The following is a 24,188-nucleotide window of genomic DNA, read 5'->3' as shown; positions in this document are numbered from 1 at the left end:
TAGTTATGCAACCTCAGTTGGACACGTACATACCTAAGCTGCAAACAGAAGGCTTCCGAGAAACCATTCCTGAGCCCTGCATATCCTTCCACCTAGCTGTATACTCAGTGATCATCTGTATTACCTTGAAATCACTCGTTATCTGCATGGCTGTCACACCATTTTTGTTGGCTAACGTTGGATTGCTGTTGTGTTCAAGGAGGAGCTGAACAATGTCGATGTTGTTAACCTTGGCAGCCTCGTGTAAAGGTGTGTTTCCACGGACATTGGTAGCATTGACGTTGCCGTTGTACTGCAACACGCAACAGCTTGCTCAGCATGCTTGCCTCAGCACAAACTCCTTTAACATTTTTAACAGATATACATCTCATCTACAGTGGTGTAGCTAGTTCTGATCCAGCGATCACGGTATTTCGTCTAAAGTGTTATGTAGCTTGGCAGGACCAACTGGAAGAGGATTTGATTTATTAACAGGTTTCTGTCGTTAACATATTGTTTAAACGGATCAAGGCCAATGACCGTGTTACACACACTAGACATATGAGATTGGAGGCAACAGAAACCATGGGTACAAAGCTCACTTATAACAGCTTTAGCCCATTCAAGGTGTTGTGACTACGAATTTTAACTTGCTCAGCGATAGGAAAGACATGACACGTCACATGACACTTCAAGTAACAACTAATTTTCTGAAAAAAATTGATCCAATAATTCTAATATAAAAGTATTGACAATGCTTTTCTCTCCAAACGAGTCTGCATAACAGAAGTTTTTAGTATACGAACTACGGAACAATAAATGAAGCATAATCTTTATAGTTATACGTATGGTACAACTATATTGGCCTTCTTCAGCCAACTTACTTCTAGCAGAAGCTTTGTTACGGGTAAAGATCCACTCTGGCTAGAGAAATGAAGAGGGGTCCGACCATTACAATCCCTGCAGTTCACCTTTGCATCATTCTCTAATAGCAATGCAACCAGCTACAAAAGATGGTGAGCTAATAACTAATAATGCAGTTTTCTCTCAACAAATCCACAGTATCATGATAACTAATGAATAGTTAATATAATAAGAAGCGTGCTCATCCATCTGTAGCCACGGTTAGAAGTTGGGAAAAAAGATCACATTTTACATTGCTCATTATATTTTGTAATATGAAATGTGAAACCGGTCGAAAGATGAGAAAGAAATAGAACAAGTGGAATAGTGACGGAGTCATACCATAGCAGAAAATAACAATATGCAATTAGCTGCAGACAACAGACCTCTTTGTTGGGGTTCAACTGCTGACAAGCAAGATGAAGAGGAGTGAATTGCACCACTGATGTCTTGCCATTCACTTCCGCATCCTTCTCCAGAAGCAAAGAGGTCATTTCAAAATCCGAGTTCTCAGCAGAAAGATGTAGAGCTGTCCTACCTTGTTCATCGACAGAGTTGACGTCAACCAATCCTGCAGCAGACTAGAAAAACAAGTTAAGCATTGGATTTGCCACAAGTTTGCTTGTGATCTACAAACTGCAAGCTCCATCCAGCGAGTTAGCATATGTATTTAAAACTCACAGACATTGAGTGACAAAATTAGTATATATTATACAGAGCTGTTTAGGAAATGACAAAACTGTATTAGTGTGTGAGAGACATACATAATTCTATCAGTTTGTGAAAGGTAGAAAAGGAAGGCTATAGAGTGTGCTAATAGGATCTAATAATAATTAGCAGTTAATTCTGTTAGCTGTTTATATCATCAGCAACTCTCTCCCTCTCAGGTATAGTTATTTTCAATAGACACTCCTAACAAGAATTATGTACAAGCAGATAACTAGCGATGTACTAGAGTGAGGTTGGTAACAGATACAAACAATCAAATTACCGTGGTTGATATGATGGCCCATTCGGAAGGCTGAAACACAAAGAGGTTTAGTTTTCATCTTATCTATTTTAATCATCAGCTGACATCCTAGACAGGTGCTTGCAGGTACCCATAATAGAAAGTTATAGTCAATCACATATTTTTGAATAATGTGGCAATAATGAACAACCGGGATTGATATTTAATTCATATTGATAAAACTGAATCATGGAAACTATGATACTGCTATCATCTGAGGTATTTAAACGCAAAACTAAAATGAGAAAATAAAACATTCATTCCAGAGGAAAGCGGATTGCTGTAAGCGTAAGCAAGCGATGAAGAGTTGTGCTACCTTGAGACCAGGAGCACACTTTCTACACTGACAAAGGGGGTGGCAAAGGTTTGCATCAGGGGACTCATCATCTGAGCTATCAGATGACTTGTAATCGTCCGCCTCGTCCCAGCCCATCAAGTGCCTCGCCTGCAATGACATGTCAACAAACTAGATTACTAGAATGAAAAGGTATTGAGAGAATTCCATCAGAAACTGACAGTTGAATAAGAAGCCAGCCTATGAACCCTACGCTGATGATATGATAAGTCTATGAACCTTATGCTGATGATATGATAAGTCTATGAACCTTATGCTGATAATATGATAAGTCAATGAACCTTATGCTGATGATATGATAAGTCTATGAATCTTATGCTGATAATATGATAAGTCAATGAACCTTATGCTGATATGATAAGTCTATGAACCTTATGCTGATAATATGATAAGTCAATGAACCTTATGCTGATATGATAAGTCTATGAACCTTATGCTGATGATATGATAAGTCTATGAACCTTATGCTGATAATATGATAAGTCAATGAACCTTATGCTGATATGATAAGTCTATGAACCTTATGCTGATGATATGATAAGTGAGCATACATGACCTGAATCCGAGACTTTACACGAGTTGAATTTTTACATATTCTCTGCTCACCATGTTGATGTCTCCACGAGAGACAGATTTAAGAAACTTCTGCACACTACTGTTTACTTTGACCTGAGGCTCGAGACTAGCCAATGCTCCAAAGCCCTCCCGCTTTGACAGCTCTGATGATATACCGAGTGGTCGAGGAGGAGTCCTTGGCTGAAATATTGCAAAAACTTGATGCGTCGCATATTTTTATAAAAATCCTAGAAGTATGACGGGCATATACTAATTTCATACAGCAACAAAATGAACTGAGGATTGTTTAATTTATAACAAAATAGTTAAAAGCGCTACATGTAAGGGGTGGTCTAGAGTAAGGATTCAGCCATTACATAGTGATGAGAGAGAACTCCAGTGAGCAAATAGTACATTAAACTGATGATAAGTGTGAGGAGTACTATGAGATAGCTTAGTGACTGCAATAAACTCACCACAACAACTTCAATAAAACCATCATTTGCGTTTTCCTGAGCTTTCTCTATGGCCTTAGTTAGAAGTTGAGCAATGTTGCCATTTGAAACAAGCATCATCGGAGTTGCATTTCTTTTATTGCGGGCTTCTGGCCAAGCCCCTTGCTCTAACAGCAGTCGGATTATAGACTCTGAAACACAACAGGAACTCGGTTACAAACAAAGAAACATTGTCCAAATATCACGGATGGCACAAATATAAAACGTCCTACATGAGACAGTACGAAACATATTAGTTTAAATTGCATGTACATATGGACATGAAACCTAAAAGACAGGCTGCAGAACAAATCAAGGAGGCCATTTGATGTATATTTAATAGCTGTATGATACACATAGCTGCCATCCATGCGTATACGCAGCCACCCTTACCGTAACTCCATTTGGCTGCATGATGTAGAGCGGTATCACCATTGTCATTGGTCGCATTTATGTCAATGAGCTCTGGAGGAAGCTGGTATAATAAAGCCTTCACACACTGAAATAATACATAGGATAACCGACATTGAAGATATTTAACAGTGTAGGCCAATGAAAAGCTATGTAAACTCTCACACGCTGCCAAGCTGTAATAGGATAGTCTCTTCCACTTCCTCCTACTAAATACTACGTCTCTCTTTTATGCAAGAGAAATTTGTCAACATTAACATTTGCTACCTTTAGTGTGTGTTTACAGGTAGCAATTAAAATTGAACAGGATAGTTCATGAAATACAAACTAAATGATGCTCAACCCACATCTTCATGTCCATTGAGGGCAGCCAAATTAAGGGGTCTGTTTCCATCATTATCACTAGCGTTTACATTGGCTCCATGGTCTATTAGCATCATCTAAAACAAGAGCATCTACCATGATAACATGTTGAATAGCTGCTGAGTACTTATAACTCCGACAAAAAGTCAATGTCACTTGAATGAAAGGCAATTCCTCAAAGTATGAACGTGGGTGTAGAAAATAATGTGTTCACACATTCTTTGTAATGTTAAGTCTTCCATTTTCTCAAGTCTGTAACAACAGCGTCTCACGCTTAAAGACTCTCGCGCGCCCCCACCATAATTTAATTGGTTTTTAGATGGTTCTGATGAGTGCGGTTGATATTCCTTAGAATTGCAAAGAAACTCTGGAGTTGCCACATAGAACCTCCAGAGTAATGTAGCGTGGCTCAGTAAATAGGAAACTAAAAAAACTAAAGATTTCCACTAAATACAGGGACGAACTTAAAACTGCAGCACAAGAACATGTTGGTGGAAAAATCTGTAGTTAAGCATCTATCAGTTGATCTTCGACTCTTTCGACACGAGGTCAAGGTTACTACGCATGAACTAGAAATGATGATCAGCGGTTAACTTGTAATGACATCAGCACATCCATACATCTGCAGGCTGCATAAATAGCTTACATAGTATAAACAAATTTAAGTCACCATAGTCAGTTTGTAAGTCACCATAGTCAGTCTGTAAGTCACCATAGTCAGTCTGTAAGTCACCATAGTCAGTCTGTAAGTCACTATAGTCAGTCTGTAAATCACTATAGTCAGTTTGTAAGTCACCATAGTCAGTCTGTAAGTCACCATAGTCAGTCTGTAAGTCACCATAGTCAGTCTGTAAGTCACCATCACCATAGTCAGTCTGTAAGTCACCATAGTCAGTCTGTAAGTCACCATAGTCAGTCTGTAAGTCACCATAGTCAGTCTGTAAGTCACCATAGTCAGTCTGTAAGTCACCATCACCATAGTCAGTCTGTAAGTCACCATAGTCAGTCTGTAAGTCACCATAGTCAGTCTGTAAGTCACCATCACCATAGTCAGTCTGTAAGTCACCATAGTCAGTCTCTAAGTCGCCATAGTCAGTCTGTAAGTCACCATAGTCAGTCTGTAAGTCACCATAGTCAGTCTGTAAGTCACCATAGTCAGTCTGTAAGCAAGTTTAAATTTAAGATTTGGTTTTTTACCACAAAATAATCTAAACCTGTTTCCGCTGATTAAAGACAGACGTTTGCTTACATAAGACTGATTAAAACGACTGATTAAAAAAATTATGAAAATTAAAACGATCACTAATCTGTCTTTTATTTTTATTTAGTACATGCTCATAGATTCAGCTCAATTTTATTGCTTTTAAATAGAATAAAATAGAAGGAATCTTAATACAGCAGTTAATAATCTCTGAATCTAAAATAATAGAAAGAACTTGAAAGCGTCAATGAAAGTGTCGACTCAAGTTTGTACAGATGACCTATATTAATGTTGAGTTGACCTTGGCCCAGAGACTTAATACTTAACTTGCAATACCAGAGAGACGTACATCACTTATATCAAAGAAGTTTTGTACTTGACCTGTACAAGAGAGACTTTGTCCTTGACCTAAATCAAAGACTTTGTACTCAACTCATGCCACAGGTGTTGTGTTTGACCTATATCAGAGACTTTGTACTTGACCAACATCGAACAAAACTCTAACTAAGAAGACAAGCGGTGATGTTTCGACTATCTGGTGCAGTACATGGGGAATTATTGAAAGGACGTGCGATGGTAATAATTTAAAGTAAGAACTTCTGAGTTTAAAAGTTTTAAAACAGTTATTTTAGTGATTCAACCATTTTGAAGAATACGATGAAGATAATTGTTGTTCATGTGCTGTTGAAAACCAAGTGAAGCAAATGTTTGATAAACAAGTGCTTCACATGTATTTGATAAAAAGTGATTAGTTGATCTGTTTGCCATCGCAATAGCTGTGGCACTAGAATAAAACAGACATTCTACTTAACAGACACGAACACGCTCATGCCATCTTACTTACTCAAGGCTAAACAGCAAAATGACTGTATCAACTGTTCTATTTTAGATGCGTGCTACTTATTATAGGCCTTAGTTATGTTAATATGATAACAAAGTGGTGTCTATTGATTGACAAGGATCGTAGGTATGAGGTCTAACAACTAGTGGTAGACAACTCCTCAATATGTGTAGGCTCTACACCTCAGCAGATGGTAACCTGATACATATAAAACTACTACAGAATATTTAAGATGGTAAAACTGAAGTATTCTATAAACAGTGACTAGTGACATGTAGAAGTTAATACATACGACGGCGCTTTGGTGACCTCTTTGAGAAGCGATATGCAGAGGTGTGGAGCTGTGGTAGTCTGTAGCATCCATGACGCTGCCTTCCACAACCAAGAACTCTATAACCTCAGCTCTCCCGTAAAGCGCTGCCTGATGCATGGCTGTATAAAACACACTTACAGAGATCAATGCTGACTACAGACAGTAAAAATGATTGGGTTAATACAGTCAGCACGGTGTCGACTTTGATCGTGTAAAATTCTATAAAAGAACTACTTACCTAATACTGTGCACAGAAACTATAAATAGTAATGGTGAGCTATATTCTCCTAAAATTCCAGCAGATAAACCAATTTTCGCACCATTTCGGTCACTACAGCAAAATATTTATTTTTTTATACTGTAAATTCTCATGTATAAGTCACACCTTGTGAATCTAAAATTGTGTTCACAAGTTTGGTGTGCGACTTAAATACTCAGTCTAAAAATTATACCTGTCAACTTCTCACTATGTTCAAGGTTAAGTAATGTCATATGAGAAACTTAATGTCACATATAATGAAAATATAGAAATATAACTATCTAACAGAATGATCTAAAATAGTAATAAATTTAAATAAGATTTTGTATAACAATAATTATTAATACAATTTGAATTAACTGTGGAAATGCGCAAATGCGAAAAATAATTTATTCAACAATAAGACACAAGGAAACATCCAGTACTTACTTGTACAGTACAGTTTTGTATAGTACAGATTTGTAGGTAATGAGGTCATTAATCGCAGTCATTGTCATGCTACATTTCCAGCACTGGACAGAAATGGGTTGCTTTTCGTTAATGCAAAAAAGCTGTGGCAGCATTTCGGTAGTTTCCAAAGCTACCTTCATAACTTTAAATTTAAAAACACAAAATGTGCTTGCTGATTTGAAACTTGTTTCCTCTAGAGTAGTTTGCTGAAGGCGTAAAGCCTCAATTATCATTTTAATTTTATTGTATTAAAACGATGAATGCAATTTTGAATATTGCAGTTTGAAGACTGTCATAATGAGATAATTAGTTTATTTCATGCAACACCTACAACAACATACCTGTATAACCTTTATCATCTCGAGAAAATACTGTAACCATTGTCCTAGGATTTGTTCCCTCCTCATCTCTCTCCTGCTCACACTTGTCACATGAGCACAATGGATGACATAACCTGCGGGTACTTGTCTCTTTGACACTCCCAGGGTGGCCTAAAAGTGACCGAACGGCTTCCATGTCAGAGTGCTTGATGCTCTAATGAATAAAAAGATACAGAGTAAAGAAGAGGACGCCATTTTCAAATATGGTATGCACAGCTACTACAGGTTTAGCTGCTTGTATTGTTGAAAAGCAATATTTTATTGGCATGAAAAAAACCAATTGGGTCGCTTTGGAATATTCTCATGAACAGTTCTAATAGAGTTTTACTAGGGTTACATAACAGGAGCTTGTCTATTTTCATGAAATTAGAAATATTTCCATGAAATCAGAGATGAGTGCATCAGGGGAAGAGCAGGTGTTGAGAGGAGTGGAAAGAAATTGATAGAATGGAGGCTAAGGTGGTGTGGAGGAGGAAGGTGGTGTGGTTGAGGAGGAATTAAGAGAATGTAGGAAAACAGGTGCTGGGCGAGACGGGAAGACCAAAGAGAAGGTTTATGGACGTAGTGAAGGAGGATACGAGAGACCTGAGAGTGATGGATGAGTATGTGAAAACTAAAAGTAAAGACTATTTGCAATGGTGATCTCTAACAGGAAAAAGCGAAAAGAGGGAGAAGACAGAAGTGGAACTTGTCATTTTACAGGTCATGTACAAACAGAGCCAACAACTAAAGAGAATAAGTACGCTCTATACTTCAATTTTTTTATTATATTACTAAACAATTTAGTTGATAACATACATGTAAACAATAGCAAAACCATAAAAATGAGATTGAAACTAATACGGAAAGGTTAAGCAAAACATCACATCAAATGTGTTACAAACTAAATTTTCAGGCTCAAGAATTTTGAGATGGACCTTGGCTGAAAGTAGACTTCACTAAAGCATTCTGTTAATTTTCAGGCACACAGAGCATGATCACACAGTAAAAATGTAATGTGTCTCTAGTGGCAAGCAGACACCTAAAAACTGCCTAAAACAGTGGCACATACTGTAGGTAGGAAACTTGAAAATAAACAAGCCAGTTTTATCAATGAAGGACAAGAGCAAGTCATACCTCAAAAAGTCTATCTATAGGTGGAACTGCGACTTTTCTTGTAGACAGCTCTGAAGTTTTTGCACCATACGCGGTGGCACCCTGTCAATTGTAAGATTATAAACAAATGCTAAACACTGATCGATGAGCAATCTACAGGCTTTTACAGCCTGTCAGGTAACAAATAATATAGATTGCGATGCTAAACGGAATATACTTACCGAGGTAGACTTATCAGCTGTTAGAAGTTTACTGAGTTCTCCTGATTGGAGATAGAAAATGGCTGCCTCCAGCGTGGACATATAGAATGAGTATTCATTTAGACGAGACTTAGAGAAGTGAAATTGAGACATATATTCAAAACTTGCCACCCTGAAAATGTACATCTATTCTGTGTTGATTATTCTGAAAGCTATATTATAACTGAATCATAGTACCTATATGTGCTTTTGTGTTTTGATGTGTACAGATAAGAGACTATAAAAGTAGATATACAAAGACATTCAGACATATCTACATAAGTAGTGTACCTATATAGTTGAACTAGAGAAGCTCAAAGCAGCAGTAGGTACACAACGAGATTAGAAATTAGCTATAGTAACTAGATAAACAAGGGCAGACAATTCACAGAAATTAGTTTTATCATTAATACAGCAGACACAAGACTTCATTGATTAAATAATTATTATTCAGTGATTTCTATGAGAATATAATATAAACACCCACCATGTTGGTATGGAAGAACGAACGATTAGAAATACTAGCATGGGTATGAGATCATCAGCAGTGAGTGGCTCAAGTTCTAAAATGTAAAATATGATTTGTCTCCACCTGACGAAAGAAACCGCATCAATTACGAACAATAAAGAAGATGTGGACATAATTGACAAATATAACCGAGACGAAAACAACCCCACCAATCCAGCATAAATCACATTAGTGAAAACCTATAATAGTTGCCACATAATTTGTACTTCTCCATTTTGGCACCTGTTAAAACATCTTGCACAAAAATCGTTATAACTACATGTGAGTACAATACAAGATCAGCTGAGTGGAATGCTTGCTTTGAGGTGCTTTCATAGCTCAGCTATAGCACTTGGGAAGGTCTGAGGTTGCCACTGTTCCCACGAGAAGGGGAATGCTGTAAAGTGCATGAGGCATACCAGAAACACACTTGAGTTGGTTAATGGCAGATGATGCACACCATCTGTCGATGGTTGCTGATGCCCAGCTAGCTTTCAGATGGAAGTGTTATTGGCAGGCGCATTCAGTACGATAAGCAAGGTGATACATGCTATCATAACTCAATTCAGACTACTCTCCATCTCAGCTTTCTTTTGTATAATCAAACCTCGACACACAAAATCAGTTTGTAGTGGGAAATATTCTTATAACAAATATATTGTTTCATTGGGAGTGCAGCTCAAAAAAGTAATATGCCGATGTTTGAGTGTATTTAAAACTAACTTAATAAAATATCGCTTCACCTTGAGAGTCTTTGGGCTGCTTCATTAAAGCTAAAATAACTCTCTTCACGGAAGCCATTTTAGCAAGTGGGGTGCTGAAGGAAGCAAAGGTTAACAATTCTCGTCTGGCTCTGGGTAGGTTGCAACTAAAGCAAATGTATTAAAAATACATTTATCTTGAGAATTTAGCAAGACTTAAAAGGTTATAGGCAATTTCATCACCACAGCATGACAGGCCTAAATTTCTTAGGTTATAGAATGACAATTCCTTGTTTGTTCTGTATGATCAGATACGCATGCGTGAGAATAAACAGTCGATGCAAACCAATAAACAGTCGATACAAACCAAATTACCTGAATTCAGAGACTATTCCAAAATCTGTCCGATGGACTTGAGAGAGATTTCTATTGATTTTATTGAGTTTGGCATCATTACTGGCAACAGCCGTGCATATGTATCCAAAAAGCTCCGAGTAGAGTTGATGGCTTATGTAGGTCTAAAAAGACAACATAAGTCTCTCTAAACCTAACTAATATGCAATTATACCTGACCACATAACTAGTACAAAGTAAAACATCACCCTACATTACTAACTTGTCGGTGACTAACAAGTTACAATCTACATTAAAAACAAAGAATGTCCTTAATGTAGAATGTAACTAAATTTGCCCGTAATGTAGTTAAAATCAACGTTAACGACAAAGAATTCTTTAAAGTAAAGTTCCATAACAATTATTCGTAGAAAGAAAATTTGTGATGCATCTAATAAAAATTATATACAGAGTATGTTTTATAGCGTTGTATTTATGTTCATAGCTAATAGAAAAACAATGAAAATTCAGCATTGTAAATCAAAAACTTATCTCTCGCTCAAAGGATAAAGAGTGGTGATAAGCAGACTGCAGATAAACGTTTAGCACACGTTTGTACGAGGATGTCTATGAGGGGTCTATTGCCCTATTCTATCGCAAGTATTGAGCTATATCCAGCCTTTTCCATTGCTGCATGCATTTCAGGTTCATAAGAATTGTTGAACAGGTGATAGTTAATACTCATAGTTGAAATATCTCTGGGGTATTATTAAGCGAATGGTAGGCCAAGAAAATAGTTTCAACATAAATGAGAAATTAAAACTTGTTCATTGTTAAATTTCACTCGCCGCTCTTCCTTTGCTATGAGAGCACCCACAATACTAGATAGTACTAGAGTCTAGTAATTCACTCGCCGCTCTTCCTTTGCTATGAGAGCACCCACAATACTAGATAGTACTAGACTCTAGTAATTCACTCGCCGCTCTTCCTTTGCTATGAGAGCACCCACAATACTAGATTGTACTAGACTCTAGTACTAGCTCTAGTTACTACAGCTTAACTCGGTAATTATGTTGAACAGTTGATATGTACAATAAACGAAAGTTTTGCTAAAACAACTTTTAAAATTAACATGATTATAAGTATTACCTCAACAGCTAGGTGTAGATTGTCAGAAATATGCTTGTTCAGGGCCATTCTTCTTCTCTACAATGTATGTGTTATTCTTATCAGCAACATATAACGTATTATTTATATTACATATGCATATTACTTGTAATTCAACATTTAGCATCTGCATATACACATAAAGCTGAATTATAACTAGGAAACAGTTTTTGCCAATGTTACAAAACAATGTGTAGCAACCATATGTACAACATACGAGATTCACTGCTCAGATTATAATATATCCAGCATATATAAGGTAAGTAGACAACATCAGACAAAGACTGATAAAAGGAGAGGGAAATGACCAAGAAGGACAGGAACAACAAGGGGGTGTGAGATGTAAACAAGAAGGTCAGGAACAACAAGGGAGTGAGAGATGTAAACAAGAAGGACAGGAGCAACAAGGGGATGAGAGATGTAAACAAGAAGGACAGGAACAACAAGGGGATGAGAGATGTAAACAAGGACAGGAACAACAAGGGGGTGAGAGATGTAAACAAGAAGGACAGGAACAACAAGGAGATGAGAGATGTAAACAAGAAGGACAGGAACAACAAGGGGATGAGAGATGTGAACAAGAAGGACAGGAACAACAAGGGGATGAGAGATGTAAACAAGGAGGACAGGAACAACAAGGGGATGAGAGATGTAAACAAGAAGGACAGGAACAACAAGGGGATGAGAGATGTAAACAAGGACAGGAACAACAAGGGGGTGAGAGATGTAAACAAGAAGGACAGGAACAACAAGGGGGTGAGAGATGTAAACAAGGACAGGAACAACAAGGGGATGAGAGATGTAAACAAGGAGGACAGGAACAACAAGGGGGTGAGAGATGTAAACAAGGAGGACAGGAACAACAAGGGGATGAGAGATGTAAACAAGAAGGACAGGAACAACAAGGGGGTGAGAGATGTAAACAAGGAGGACAGGAACAACAAGGGGGTGAGAGATGTAAACAAGGAGGACAGGAACAACAAGGGGATGAGAGATGTAAACAAGAAGGACAGGAACAACAAGGGGGTGAGAGATGTAAACAAGGAGGACAGGAACAACAAGGGGGTGAGAGATGTAAACAAGGAGGACAGGAACAACAAGGGGGTGAGAGATGTAAACAAGGAGGACAGGAACAACAAGGGGATGAGAGATGTAAACAAGAAGGACAGGAACAACAAGGGGGTGAGAGATGTAAACAAGGAGGACAGGAACAACAAGGGGGTGAGAGATGTAAACAAGGAGGACAGGAACAACAAGGGGGTGTGAGATGTAAACAAGAAGGACAGGAACAACAAGGGGATGAGAGATGTAAACAAGAAGGACAGGAACAACAAGGGGATGAGAGATGTAAACAAGAAGGACAGGAACAACAAGGGGATGAGAGATGTAAACAAGAAGGACAGGAACAACAAGGGGGTGAGAGATGTAAACAAGAAGGACAGGAACAACAAGGGGGTGAGAGATGTAAACAAGAAGGACAGGAACAACAAGGGGGTGAGAGATGTAAACAAGAAGGACAGGAACAACAAGGGGATGAGAGATGTAAACAAGAAGGACAGGAACAACAAGGGAGTGAGAGATGTAAACAAGAAGGACAGGAACAACAAGGGGGTGAGAGATGTAAACAAGAAGGACAGGAACAACAAGGGGGTGAGAGATGTAAACAAGAAGGACAGGAACAACAAGGGGATGAGAGATGTAAACAAGAAGGACAGGAACAACAAGGGGGTGAGAGATGTAAACAAGAAGGACAGGAACAACAAGGGGGTGAGAGATGTAAACAAGAAGGACAGGAACAACAAGGGGATGAGAGATGTAAACAAGAAGGACAGGAACAACAAGGGGGTGAGAGATGTAAACAAGAAGGACAGGAACAACAAGGGGGTGAGAGATGTAAACAAGAAGGACAGGAACAACAAGGGGGTGTGAGATGTAAACAAGAAGGACAGGAACAACAAGGGGATGAGAGATGTAAACAAGAAGGACAGGAACAACAAGGGGATGAGAGATGTAAACAAGAAGGACAGGAACAACAAGGGGATGAGAGATGTAAACAAGAAGGACAGGAACAACAAGGGGATGAGAGATGTAAACAAGAAGGACAGGAACAACAAGGGGATGAGAGATGTAAACAAGAAGGACAGGAACAACAAGGGGATGAGAGATGTAAACAAGAAGGACAGGAACAACAAGGGGATGAGAGATGTAAACAAGAAGGACAGGAACAACAAGGGGATGAGAGATGTAAACAAGAAGGACAGGAACAACAAGGGGATGAGAGATGTAAACAAGAAGGACAGGAACAACAAGGGGATGAGAGATGTAAACAAGAAGGACAGGAACAACAAGGGGATGAGAGATGTAAACAAGAAGGACAGGAACAACAAGGGGGTGAGAGATGTAAACAAGAAGGACAGGAACAACAAGGGGGTGAGAGATGTAAACAAGAAGGACAGGAACAACAAGGGGGTGAGAGATGTAAACAAGAAGGACAGGAACAACAAGGGGATGAGAGATGTAAACAAGGAGGACAGGAACAACAAGGGGGTGAGAGATGTAAACAAGGAGGACAGGAACAACAAGGGGGTGAGAGATGTAAACAAGAAGGACAGGAACAACAAGGGGGTGAGAGATGTAAACAAGAAGGACAGGAACAACAAGGGGATGAGAGATGTAAACAAGAAGGACAGGAACAACAAGGGGATGAGAGATGTAAACAAGAAGGACAGGAACAACAAGGGAGTGAGAGATGTAAACAAGAAGGTCAGGAACAACAAGGGGATGAGAGATGTAAACAAGAAGGACAGGAACAACAAGGGGGTGAGAGATGTAAACAAGAAGGACAGGAACAACAAGGGGATGAGAGATGTAAACAAGAAGGTCAGGAACAACAAGGGGATGAGAGATGTAAACAAGAAGGACAGGAACAACAAGGGGATGAGAGATGTAAACAAGAAGGACAGGAACAACAAGGGGGTGAGAGATGTAAACAAGAAGGACAGGAACAACAAGGGGATGAGAGATGTAAACAAGAAGGACAGGAACAACAAGGGAGTGAGAGATGTAAACAAGAAGGACAGGAACAACAAGGGGGTGAGAGATGTAAACAAGAAGGACAGGAACAACAAGGGGGTGAGAGATGTAAACAAGAAGGACAATAACAACAAGGGAGTGAGAGATGTAAACAAGAAGGACAGGAACAAACAGGGGGTGAGAGATGTAAACAAGAAGGACAGGAACAACAAGGGGATGAGAAATGTAAACAAGAAGGACAGGAACAACAAGGGGATGAGAGATGTAAACAAGGAGGACAGGAACAACAAGGGGATGAGAGATGTGAACAAGAAGGACAGGAACAACAAGGGGGTGAGAGATGTAAACAAGAAGGACAGGAACAACAAGGGGGTGAGAGATGTAAACAAGAAGGACAGGAACAACAAGGGGATGAGAGATGTGAACAAGAAGGACAGGAACAACAAGGGGATGAGAGATGTAAACAAGGAGGACAGGAACAACAAGGGGATGAGAGATGTAAACAAGGAGGACAGGAACAACAAGGGGGTGAGAGATGTAAACAAGGAGGACAGGAACAACAAGGGGATGAGAGATGTAAACAAGAAGGACAGGAACAACAAGGGGATGAGAGATGTAAACAAGGAGGACAGGAACAACAAGGGGGTGAGAGATGTAAACAAGGAGGACAGAAACAACAAGGGGATGAGAGATGTAAACAAGAAGGACAGGAACAACAAGGGGATGAGAGATGTAAACAAGAAGGACAGGAACAACAAGGGGATGAGAGATGTGAACAAGAAGGACAGGAACAACAAGGGGATGAGAGATGTGAACGAGAAGGACAGGAACAACAAGGGGGTGAGAGATGTAAACAAGGAGGACAGGAACAACAAGGGGGTGAGAGATGTAAACAAGGAGGACAGGAACAACAAGGGGATGAGAGATGTGAACAAGAAGGACAGGTACAACAAGGGGATGAGAGATGTAAACAAGAAGGACAGAAACAACAAGGGGGTGAGAGATGTAAACAAGAAGGACAGGAACAACAAGGGGATGAGAGATGTGAACAAGAAGGACAGGAACAACAAGGGGATGAAAGATGTAAACAAGAAGGACAGGAACAACAAGGGGGTGAGAGATGTAAACAAGAAGGACAGGAACAACAAGGGGGTGAGAGATGTAAACAAGAAGGACAGGAACAACAAGGGGGTGAGAGATGTAAACAAGAAGGACAGGAACAACAAGGGGGTGAGAGATGTAAACTGAGATGAAGAGTTTAAAGAACTGAAACTCAAAGCATTAGATAAAAATATGGTGAGAGAAACAAGGAACTGGATAAAGTAGAAGAGATAGATGAGTGCATACCAAATGGCTGTCCTTGTAGCAAGTCTGCACGCACTTGGTAAAGAGACCGTGTATCATGTCTATGAGATGTCTGAGACTAGAATAACCAACTCGCAAGGCTGATCTGTGAGTTGAGATCATCTTGTCTAAAGTCTTCTTGAGCGAACAGTTACTTCCTGAAATCATTAAAAACAGTTGCTGCCTGTCACCATGAAGGACAGTTGCTGCCTGTTACCATGAAGGACATTTGCTGCCTGTCATAATGAAGGACAGTTGCTGTCTGTCACCATGAAGGACAGTTGCTGTCTGTCACCATGAAGGACAGTTGCTGTCTGCTACTATGAAGGACAATTGCCGCCTGTAACCATTAAGTCTGTTCTGTGCTAACAGCTCATGCTGGTTTAACCCGAATCTTGCATAGCTACAGTATTAAACAGCTGGCTAAGAATAGAAACCTTGAATAACATTGCAGGTCTCGAGACCTTGTTTACAGTAATGTTGACAGTGTAGTCAGTGACTACGAAGACCAAGTGATTCTCTATACAGTTGGCTGCCAACTCATCTCTACTGGCAGGCAATAATTGTTCATAGCTCATGAATACGATCTATCTAACAGACACAACTATCTAATCGTAAATGCTGCCATTTAGCAAGTATAGCAGAATTATCCCACTATGACTGGCAGTGACACAAACAATCTTTTAAAAACTCATTTCCTGTGACCAACAGAATTTTGACCAACAGAATACCGAGAGCTTGTGAGCAAACTCTGTCTTAAATGCAAGAAAAAACAAGGTCTCTAGTGAAAGTTTGAATCTTTCAACTAATAAAAGGCATTAAAGATCAAAAGATCGACAGAAACGTAAAGAGGTTGAAGGGCTGAAAGCGATTGCACTAGATTAGTATGAGGCTAGGACCAGCTAGATTACACACGACTGTATCACTATTGATCTACACGCCATCATTGGCTCGAGTAAATGACTGGAGAGAGGACCTGTAAAGAGCAGTTCCATCGAGTCCTCAACGTTAGATATCCTGAACTGGGCTGGCTGAGTGGGGAATGGGGAGACTGCTGTACATTTGAAGCTCAGCGGTTTTTCTATGCAACAGACCTGATACTTTTGCTGTTTATCTGTATAGAAGGTCTCACTGAATAGCATCATGACCTGTAATCAAGGTCAAATCTAGCCTTTTATGAAGTCAATGGAACACAGCTAAGTTAGGCTACAAGTAATAAAACATTGTAAAACACAACCAAGACCCAGAGAACACACTAAATAGGACTTCCTATATAACCTGACCAGGGCCACCAACTGATGACACACCCTGCAGAAGCACAGCAGGATGCGCCTGCTCTCTTCCAATATAACTACAGTACCTCCTTATTCCTCCTATATAAGTACACTGCCTCCTCCTATGTAGGTACACTACTCTCCTTCTATGGAAGTACACTACTCTCCTCCTATGTAAGTACACTACTCTCCTCCTATGTAAGTACACCACTCTCCATGTATGTAAGTACATTGCTATCCTCCTATATAAGTACACTGCCTCCTCCTATGTAAGTACACTACTCTCCTCCTATGGAAGTACACTACTCTCCTCCTATGTAAGTACACTACTCTCCTCCTATGTAAGTACACCACTCTCCATGTATGTAAGTACATTGCTATCCTCCTATGTGAGTACACTGCTTTCCTCCTATGTAAGTATACAGCTCAAAAGCTACATAAGTATATATTGTACTTACCTTCTCTACCCGATCAAATCCATCCTCGAGGTGAATAATCTTCTCCGAAATACGGACACGCTGCAAAAGACATTCAGTCTGGCTAGATAATCAGAAACGCCACAGAGGTACGTAGATCCAATGAGTGTGCTATCTATATATAGTTACATCCTTTACATTTTATGATAACAATATTATTTGGAATCAATATAGTTATAAATTATAACTGATCTTCTTCGGATTTAATCAGAACAAATGACTTATTCAAGTGCTGGAAGCTTTTGACGAACTGTGTAACACACTTTATTACTCTTACAACAGAACATAATTAAATTAAAAAACAAACAATTAATCATTGCGGAAATGAAGGAGAAAATGAGTTGAAAATTTTAAAGAGCGGTATCTGTAATTTTGTGTGATACATGAACCCGGCCAACATTTATCTGAGAACTGTGCCAACAGTTCTTGTAAAGCAGTGTCTAAATATTTCAGATTCCAGGTGAGCTTTCCTGGTGGGCACTACAGATTTTCGAGGTGCTTTTCAATAAGTTGAGAAAGCAAAATCGGTGAGTCGATGACATACCTTGTCACTTGCGGTTTTATAAGAAAGAGAATCAACAGCGATGAGAACATGAGACATACAATCCAGCTCTGTCAGCGTGTGACCCTCAAATGTACCAACTTTCGGAATACATATCTACAAAAGAAATAGCATCTCTAGGAAATTGAAAGATAAAAATCTTGTGAAACATTGTAGTTTTCTTTTACCAAAAAAACACAAATAAATGAGGTTTAATGCTACATCTGCTAATACCACTAAAATGTAGGTTGTTAGAACCCTGAACAAGGAGTGAAGCAAGGTTCTCTAAACTACATACTATATACTGTATCTACTTCTGATTCTACCCTGTGACATATACTAGTCAAAAGCAATGTTCAAACACCAACCAATTATCTAGTACACAAAAGATTTGGCGGCACTGCTGATATTTAATCATTCAAAACATGTGATTCACTGTTGCACAGCTCAAACAAGAAATTGTACACATTTATAGAAATGGTATAGCTTAGAATCTTATGATTTTTTAGAGCCGACTTACCAGCCAACCATTCTGTACAACAGTATTAAAAAGAGTGGGGCACATGTCACAGAACTGCTGGAAGAACTTGTTTTCAAACAAGTCCTCATCGTACAGCTGAGACATTTCCATCTTGGAGTGAGGCGTTATGTCCACTACTAGTTATAAGTGTGTACTTTACATATCCTGTATTCAGTGCGTTCTATAAAAGAAAACATTCGCTTCTAAAAATTTCGAACTAACATAAATTCCTATTACAGTACACTAGCAGTTACTGGGCGCTATGAGAGATGGTCATGTGTAATAACTACGTGCACAATTATTCTTATATGTGGGAAGGTGGTTGAGTGGTGCAGATGGTTGTGCGTCTGTAAGAAAAATGAAAACCCGAGTTTGATTCCTGTGAACGACAATTTTTTTCGAACGTTCTTAGCGTGTCTATTAGTATGTATTTTACTAAACTTCAACTTGGTCATCGGCTAAATTTTATCACCTATGCGTTTTCAGTTTTTTTCTCACTATAACTTATAATGAATAACACTGAACTGAGATAAAGAGCGAGCAAACATCGTACCTCTTTCAGGGATTGTGAGAGGGATTTTGGCGAATAGTATATCGGCGTTTTTGTTATTTCGACGTAATCAGCACACCGACTGCCAAATTTTAATTTTGTTAGAATTTTTTGTTAATATTGAATGGTGGAAAAAGTCGAAAAAATGGCGAAGGCGAAAAAGCATCATGTACCACTTCATAAGGCGACAAAATGATATAACAGGGGAATCGTAACTCGAGAGTGCAATGTATTAATTAATAATAAAAAGTGCACATTTAGCGCGTGCAATCGCAAAAAGGATATAATGGATATGATAAGAGTGATGTGTGTAATAAGAATGACTCAGCCTTGTGGTTAAGCGCGCAGACTTATGATTTGAATGTAGTGAGTTCAAATCCAGTATGAGGGTGATTTTTCATTGCTAAAACTTTAACGCTATTACTGGACAGACGACTGAGATTTATATATTAAGGCTAGTGGAAAACTTGGGCGGCAGCATTTGTGACATTGAGTGAACTCTATTCGATAATGTTGTGAATGCTTGTAATCAATCTATTCAAAGAATCCTCTTGACCATTACATATGCTAGCTTTTAAAAGCAGAACTAAACGTTAAAGTTTTTAATTTGCCAAATGAAAAATCTATCTTTATATTTAGCAGTTAAGCAAACTTATGAAACTTGTTGTCTACAAAATATTTTTCTCCGAATAAACAAATCGTGCCTGCTTGTGACACAAAGATTATACGACAGTTGTGTTAATTTCCTTGTTCCTTTTGGTTAATAATCTTATATCCTAACAATTAGCAAATTTTAACTAAATTAATCAGTTTCATGTTCCTGATCTGTACCGTATCATCTCAAAATAATCAATTTGTCCCAGACTCGTATATGAGAGGTAACGAATCCACATAAATTGGCAACTCATTATTTATTTGAAAAGCTGTCGGCATCAACAAAGCATTGTGCTCATGTTGAGAATCATGTTAATGAACATCATAGAGACTTAATGATGGTCTGCGTTCAACAATGCGGGCTTGAAATTGAATATATTTTTTAAACTTTCCACTTCTTACAATCCCTCTATATTGCTAACATAATGCTTTAACACTTTGAAGCCTAGTCTTGTATACACAAGCAAGACCCCTGATCCTAGACAGTATTAACACTTTGAAGCCTAGTCTTGTATACACAAGCATGACCCCTGATCCTAGACTATAACTAGACCATATTAACATATTTCCATCGACTGTAAAAGTACTTAGAATAGGTAGAATAGAATAGGTAGCTTAATTCTTTTCAAACTGAATATGATTTTGAAGCTCCAAACTTGTAAGGCTCAATCAAAAAACAGAAATTAAATATAGTAAATTGTTTTATTCTCGCACTCTTTCAAAGATGTGATGTTTTAGAGGTAACAGAAGAAACAAAATGGTTGGAGTAAACTGAGCCTGATAAAGCGTATATATTTTATGAATAGAACAACAAATAGTTCAGTGTAAAGCTCTTGTTGCTAAGGAAAAGCTTTTTAGTTTGATTTTTTAGTTAGCTTGCTTAGTTTTTATTTTCATTACAAAGAATTTCAATCAGTATGTCATTAGAAACTGATGTTCCGACGGCAGCCATTTATCATTTTTCGGTCAGTTAGAAACCCCTTCTGTATTTTAGCAGTATCTCCCGTGCTCATAGTCTAATCGGCTTGAAACTTTTGCATTATGCTGAAAATATTTACCTCAAAAAGCAATCAAAGTTTGGTAATCCTACGTAAACCGAAAGTAAAAGAATTAATGTTTTATTGGCAGCCATTTTTCATTTATTGGTCTGTTAAAAGTGCCCTCTTTGTTTTGGCAATATCTCAAGAAATAATAGTCTAAACAACTTGAAATTTTTTAACAGATACTGGGCAAATTGAATTACTCAATGGTTAATGGGATCAGGATTACACTGTGCATAGGTAATGCGAGAATTATTAGCATACTAGCGTAATGAGATATAGCATAGATTTTTTTAAGCTGATGCCAGTTGGCCAATTAGTGAACTGGAGCCTGGAGAGATAAACAAAAGCAGTTTTAGCTATTATATGCAGCCGATTTCCAACGCAGAAAGCATGGTTGTACCAGAGTAAACATAGACCAGTATACTTGTAACATAGCAGTAAGCTGTTCTCCAATAACTGACATTGATTTTAGGCTGTACGACATAACTAATGAAAAGTGGAATAGCTTGATCTAGATTGAATACATGAAATTGTGATGATAAATCTTACACATTACACCAATTGCAGTTTCAACACCTATTTTTAAGTGAATTATTCCTATGAAATAATTACTATTTCTGACTATACATATTAAATACACCAAAACAAAGCATCGCTTGATTAGGCATTTAAACCATAACTGTCACGTACAACTTTTATCGTATTAACTAAGTAAATCAGACACGCTGATTCCAATTTTGTACTCAAAATAAAGATTGGTCCACTAACTTTCAGAGTAATGAAGGCTTTTTAACAGCGTTTTAATTTCGATCTCGAAAACAACACGATCGGCACAACAAGCTCCGCCCATAAATACGTGACGTAACCTAGCTTTTTAGGAACAGAAGTTACGTAGGGATGTTTAGACCGATTTAGAATAATAGAGATGGGTGTTTTAAAATCCATTAATATCTACATTCAGCCTTAAAAATAATCTCAGTCTTTTCTAAAAGGTAGATAAGCTATTTAACATTGCATATTTAAAAAAGCGCGATAACAACGCTAGCTTGTGATGAAACTGCACTTTTTGAGCTCGTTTTTCTCGGCGTTCAGCCTATTTAAACATCATGTAACAAGCTACGAGCAATTTTAAATAGTTTATATACCTTTCATAAAAGACAGATTATTTTACAGGCTGGATTTAGATAACTATGGGTTTTAAGACATCCATATCTATTATTCTACGTCGGACCAAACATTCCTAACTTCCGTTTCTGAAAAAGCTAGGTTTCGTCACATATTTATGGGCGGAGCTTGCAACGCCGATTGTGTTGTTTTCGAAACGGATATTGAAACGCTTTAAAAAGCCTAAATAACTTTGAAGGTTAGTGGACAATCTTTATTTTGAGTACAAAATTGGAATCAGCGTGGCTGATTTACCTAGGAAATACGATAAAAGTTCTACGTGACAGTTATGGTTTAACAAAATCAACATTCAATTGTTACTTGACAGTTATGGACATACACTTGCACATGTGAACATCCCCATTGTCGTGCGATCTCACACAGATACAGATCTGCAATGAAGGCATAGGATGCCACAGAGACGCCAATGCATCATTTACGCAAACGAACCCTCTCACCATCCAGCACTATTATCAGCCTGAATGAGTCTATCCTTGTGATTCAAGACATCGGAAATCCAAGCCGAATGCAACTTTGCAACTGCCAACATTTTAGAGAACACCAGAGATATATAACCACTGAGTACTATCATTCTCCTTCGTCATAATATCAGAGCCTACCAACTATTGTGACTCAATGTCGTGAGCCACCGGAATGTAATACCTCATTTCTTTAATATGCATTACTCCCTTGTACAATCGGCCTTGTTTTTTAGCATAGGCATCTTGCATACAAATACCCTCATGTTTGATAATCACAAAACTTTAGCAACAACAATTAGCAATTAATATCTGATGTGATGATAATTTTCTGGTTAGTTATATGACTCGAACAATTACCACTTGCAGTTGTTAAAGCTCTAATTGAACAGAAGATTGTCCATTTCATTGAAACACACGCAGCAATTTGATATATTGTCATAATGAAAAAGCTTAGGTTAAGCTAACTTTGCGTTATATATTCTAATACAATTTATGCTTTCATTTAGCTATTTACTAAATAGCCATAGCTAATGGTTATATAATTTAGGTTTTAAAGGTAACAGTTCATTACATACTATGAGAGTGAATAAACCACATTTGTTATATCTTGTGTTATTATTCATACAGGAACAACACAATCCATTGCCAAAGATATTAGTCTATCCTGCTTGAATGGGGTACTACTCTCAACTCTACAACACTGTCTCTGGAAATTCTTCATAAAGCCCATACATCTTCTCTAATACACACTAAAGCAAGAGCATGTGAAGAACCTCATAAAATTTCAAGTCGTCGCCCAGAATTTATAGTTGTGTCACAGAATATTTTAATAATGCTCCTCTGGTTTGTTTCAAATGTTCTCAAAACCAGTTAGAACTAGTTTGGTAATTACGTCAGCTTTCAACGAAAACTCATTGAAACTGGGCAATTTTGTCACGATAGAGATCAGTTCCAGCCAACTGAAAAGCTCCAAGACTAGTTCCCTAGAACTATTTTATGCATTTAGTTCATATTCACATTATTTACTTACGCTAAATGTTTTGAAGCGTAGCCAATATATTCGACAACTGCATAACAGTAGTTTTGAGAAACGGGTAATGTAAGGTGCTTCATCTGTTTACTGGTTCTTGATCTTAGCGATTATTATGCAATAATAATAAGTTTAGGAGGCGCGTTTGAAACAGCCAATGCTCATAGCATAAAAGGTTGCCTAAAAGTATCCCATATGATAAATACGTGCGTCAAAGCTATGATTTTTAAAAACAGATAAAACCGTACCTTCGTCTAAATTCCACCGTACTTATATATTTACATGTACTACTAATCGTAGAAGGGTTGTGGGTTGGAGTTACACATGCTTCAAAACATAGCTGTTTCCGGAAATTTCATATGAGATGAAAACAGAAAAGCTAGCGATTGTACAAATAGAAAATGACTGATTATATTCCAATAAGTTTAAACACTTGCCAAGCATTAAAACGTGCATAAGAAGCCTAAGTGAATTTTGAACACTTACACAAAAATTTATTCGTACATTAGCTAAGCCGAAAT

At 38.1% G+C, this 24,188-nt stretch overlaps 2 protein-coding genes across 4 annotated transcripts in view; one reads left to right on the top strand and one right to left on the bottom strand.

Annotated features, from left to right (window-relative positions):
• The window catches only part of LOC137391676 (ankyrin repeat domain-containing protein 27-like), a 26,251-nt gene extending 2,063 nt beyond the window's left edge, over window positions 1-24,188 (bottom strand). Inside the window, exons 1-23 of one of the 3 annotated variants that reach the window (XM_068078200.1) lie at window positions 24,154-24,188; window positions 18,745-18,925; window positions 18,228-18,341; window positions 17,666-17,725; window positions 16,910-17,081; window positions 15,937-16,091; window positions 11,539-11,595; window positions 10,432-10,574; window positions 10,099-10,223; window positions 9,335-9,410; window positions 8,830-8,980; window positions 8,630-8,710; window positions 7,475-7,667; window positions 6,404-6,543; window positions 4,054-4,146; window positions 3,689-3,794; window positions 3,278-3,447; window positions 2,853-3,002; window positions 2,208-2,336; window positions 1,874-1,903; window positions 1,269-1,463; window positions 864-983; window positions 34-292 (exon numbers count right to left, since the gene is read on the bottom strand). In XM_068078200.1, coding sequence (XP_067934301.1) covers window positions 34-292; window positions 864-983; window positions 1,269-1,463; window positions 1,874-1,903; window positions 2,208-2,336; window positions 2,853-3,002; window positions 3,278-3,447; window positions 3,689-3,794; window positions 4,054-4,146; window positions 6,404-6,543; window positions 7,475-7,667; window positions 8,630-8,710; window positions 8,830-8,980; window positions 9,335-9,410; window positions 10,099-10,223; window positions 10,432-10,574; window positions 11,539-11,595; window positions 15,937-16,091; window positions 16,910-17,081; window positions 17,666-17,725; window positions 18,228-18,341; window positions 18,745-18,855 — 2,830 coding nt within the window. In that variant the 5' untranslated portion in view covers window positions 18,856-18,925; window positions 24,154-24,188. Of the gene's footprint in view, window positions 1-33; window positions 293-863; window positions 984-1,268; window positions 1,464-1,873; window positions 1,904-2,207; window positions 2,337-2,852; window positions 3,003-3,277; window positions 3,448-3,688; window positions 3,795-4,053; window positions 4,147-6,403; window positions 6,544-7,474; window positions 7,668-8,629; window positions 8,711-8,829; window positions 8,981-9,334; window positions 9,411-10,098; window positions 10,224-10,431; window positions 10,575-11,538; window positions 11,596-15,936; window positions 16,092-16,909; window positions 17,082-17,665; window positions 17,726-18,227; window positions 18,342-18,744; window positions 18,926-23,915; window positions 23,945-24,153 lie in introns of those variants that run through there. The other 2 variants (XM_068078199.1, XM_068078201.1) reach the window with 2 other exon arrangements.
• Window positions 13,519-15,842, top strand: LOC137392211 (uncharacterized protein DDB_G0290685-like). Its single transcript, XM_068078866.1, has 4 exons — window positions 13,519-14,073; window positions 14,130-14,298; window positions 14,345-15,234; window positions 15,339-15,842. The coding sequence occupies exons 1-4, from the start codon at window positions 13,519-13,521 to the stop codon at window positions 15,840-15,842; spliced, it is 2,118 nt and encodes a 705-aa protein (XP_067934967.1).

The sequence above is a fragment of the Watersipora subatra genome, chromosome 3 (genome assembly GCF_963576615.1).
Source record: "Watersipora subatra chromosome 3, tzWatSuba1.1, whole genome shotgun sequence".
Classification (NCBI taxonomy): domain Eukaryota; kingdom Metazoa; phylum Bryozoa; class Gymnolaemata; order Cheilostomatida; family Watersiporidae; genus Watersipora; species Watersipora subatra.
Note: the sequence above shows the minus strand (reverse complement) of the source record. Positions and strands in the feature narration are given on the sequence as shown.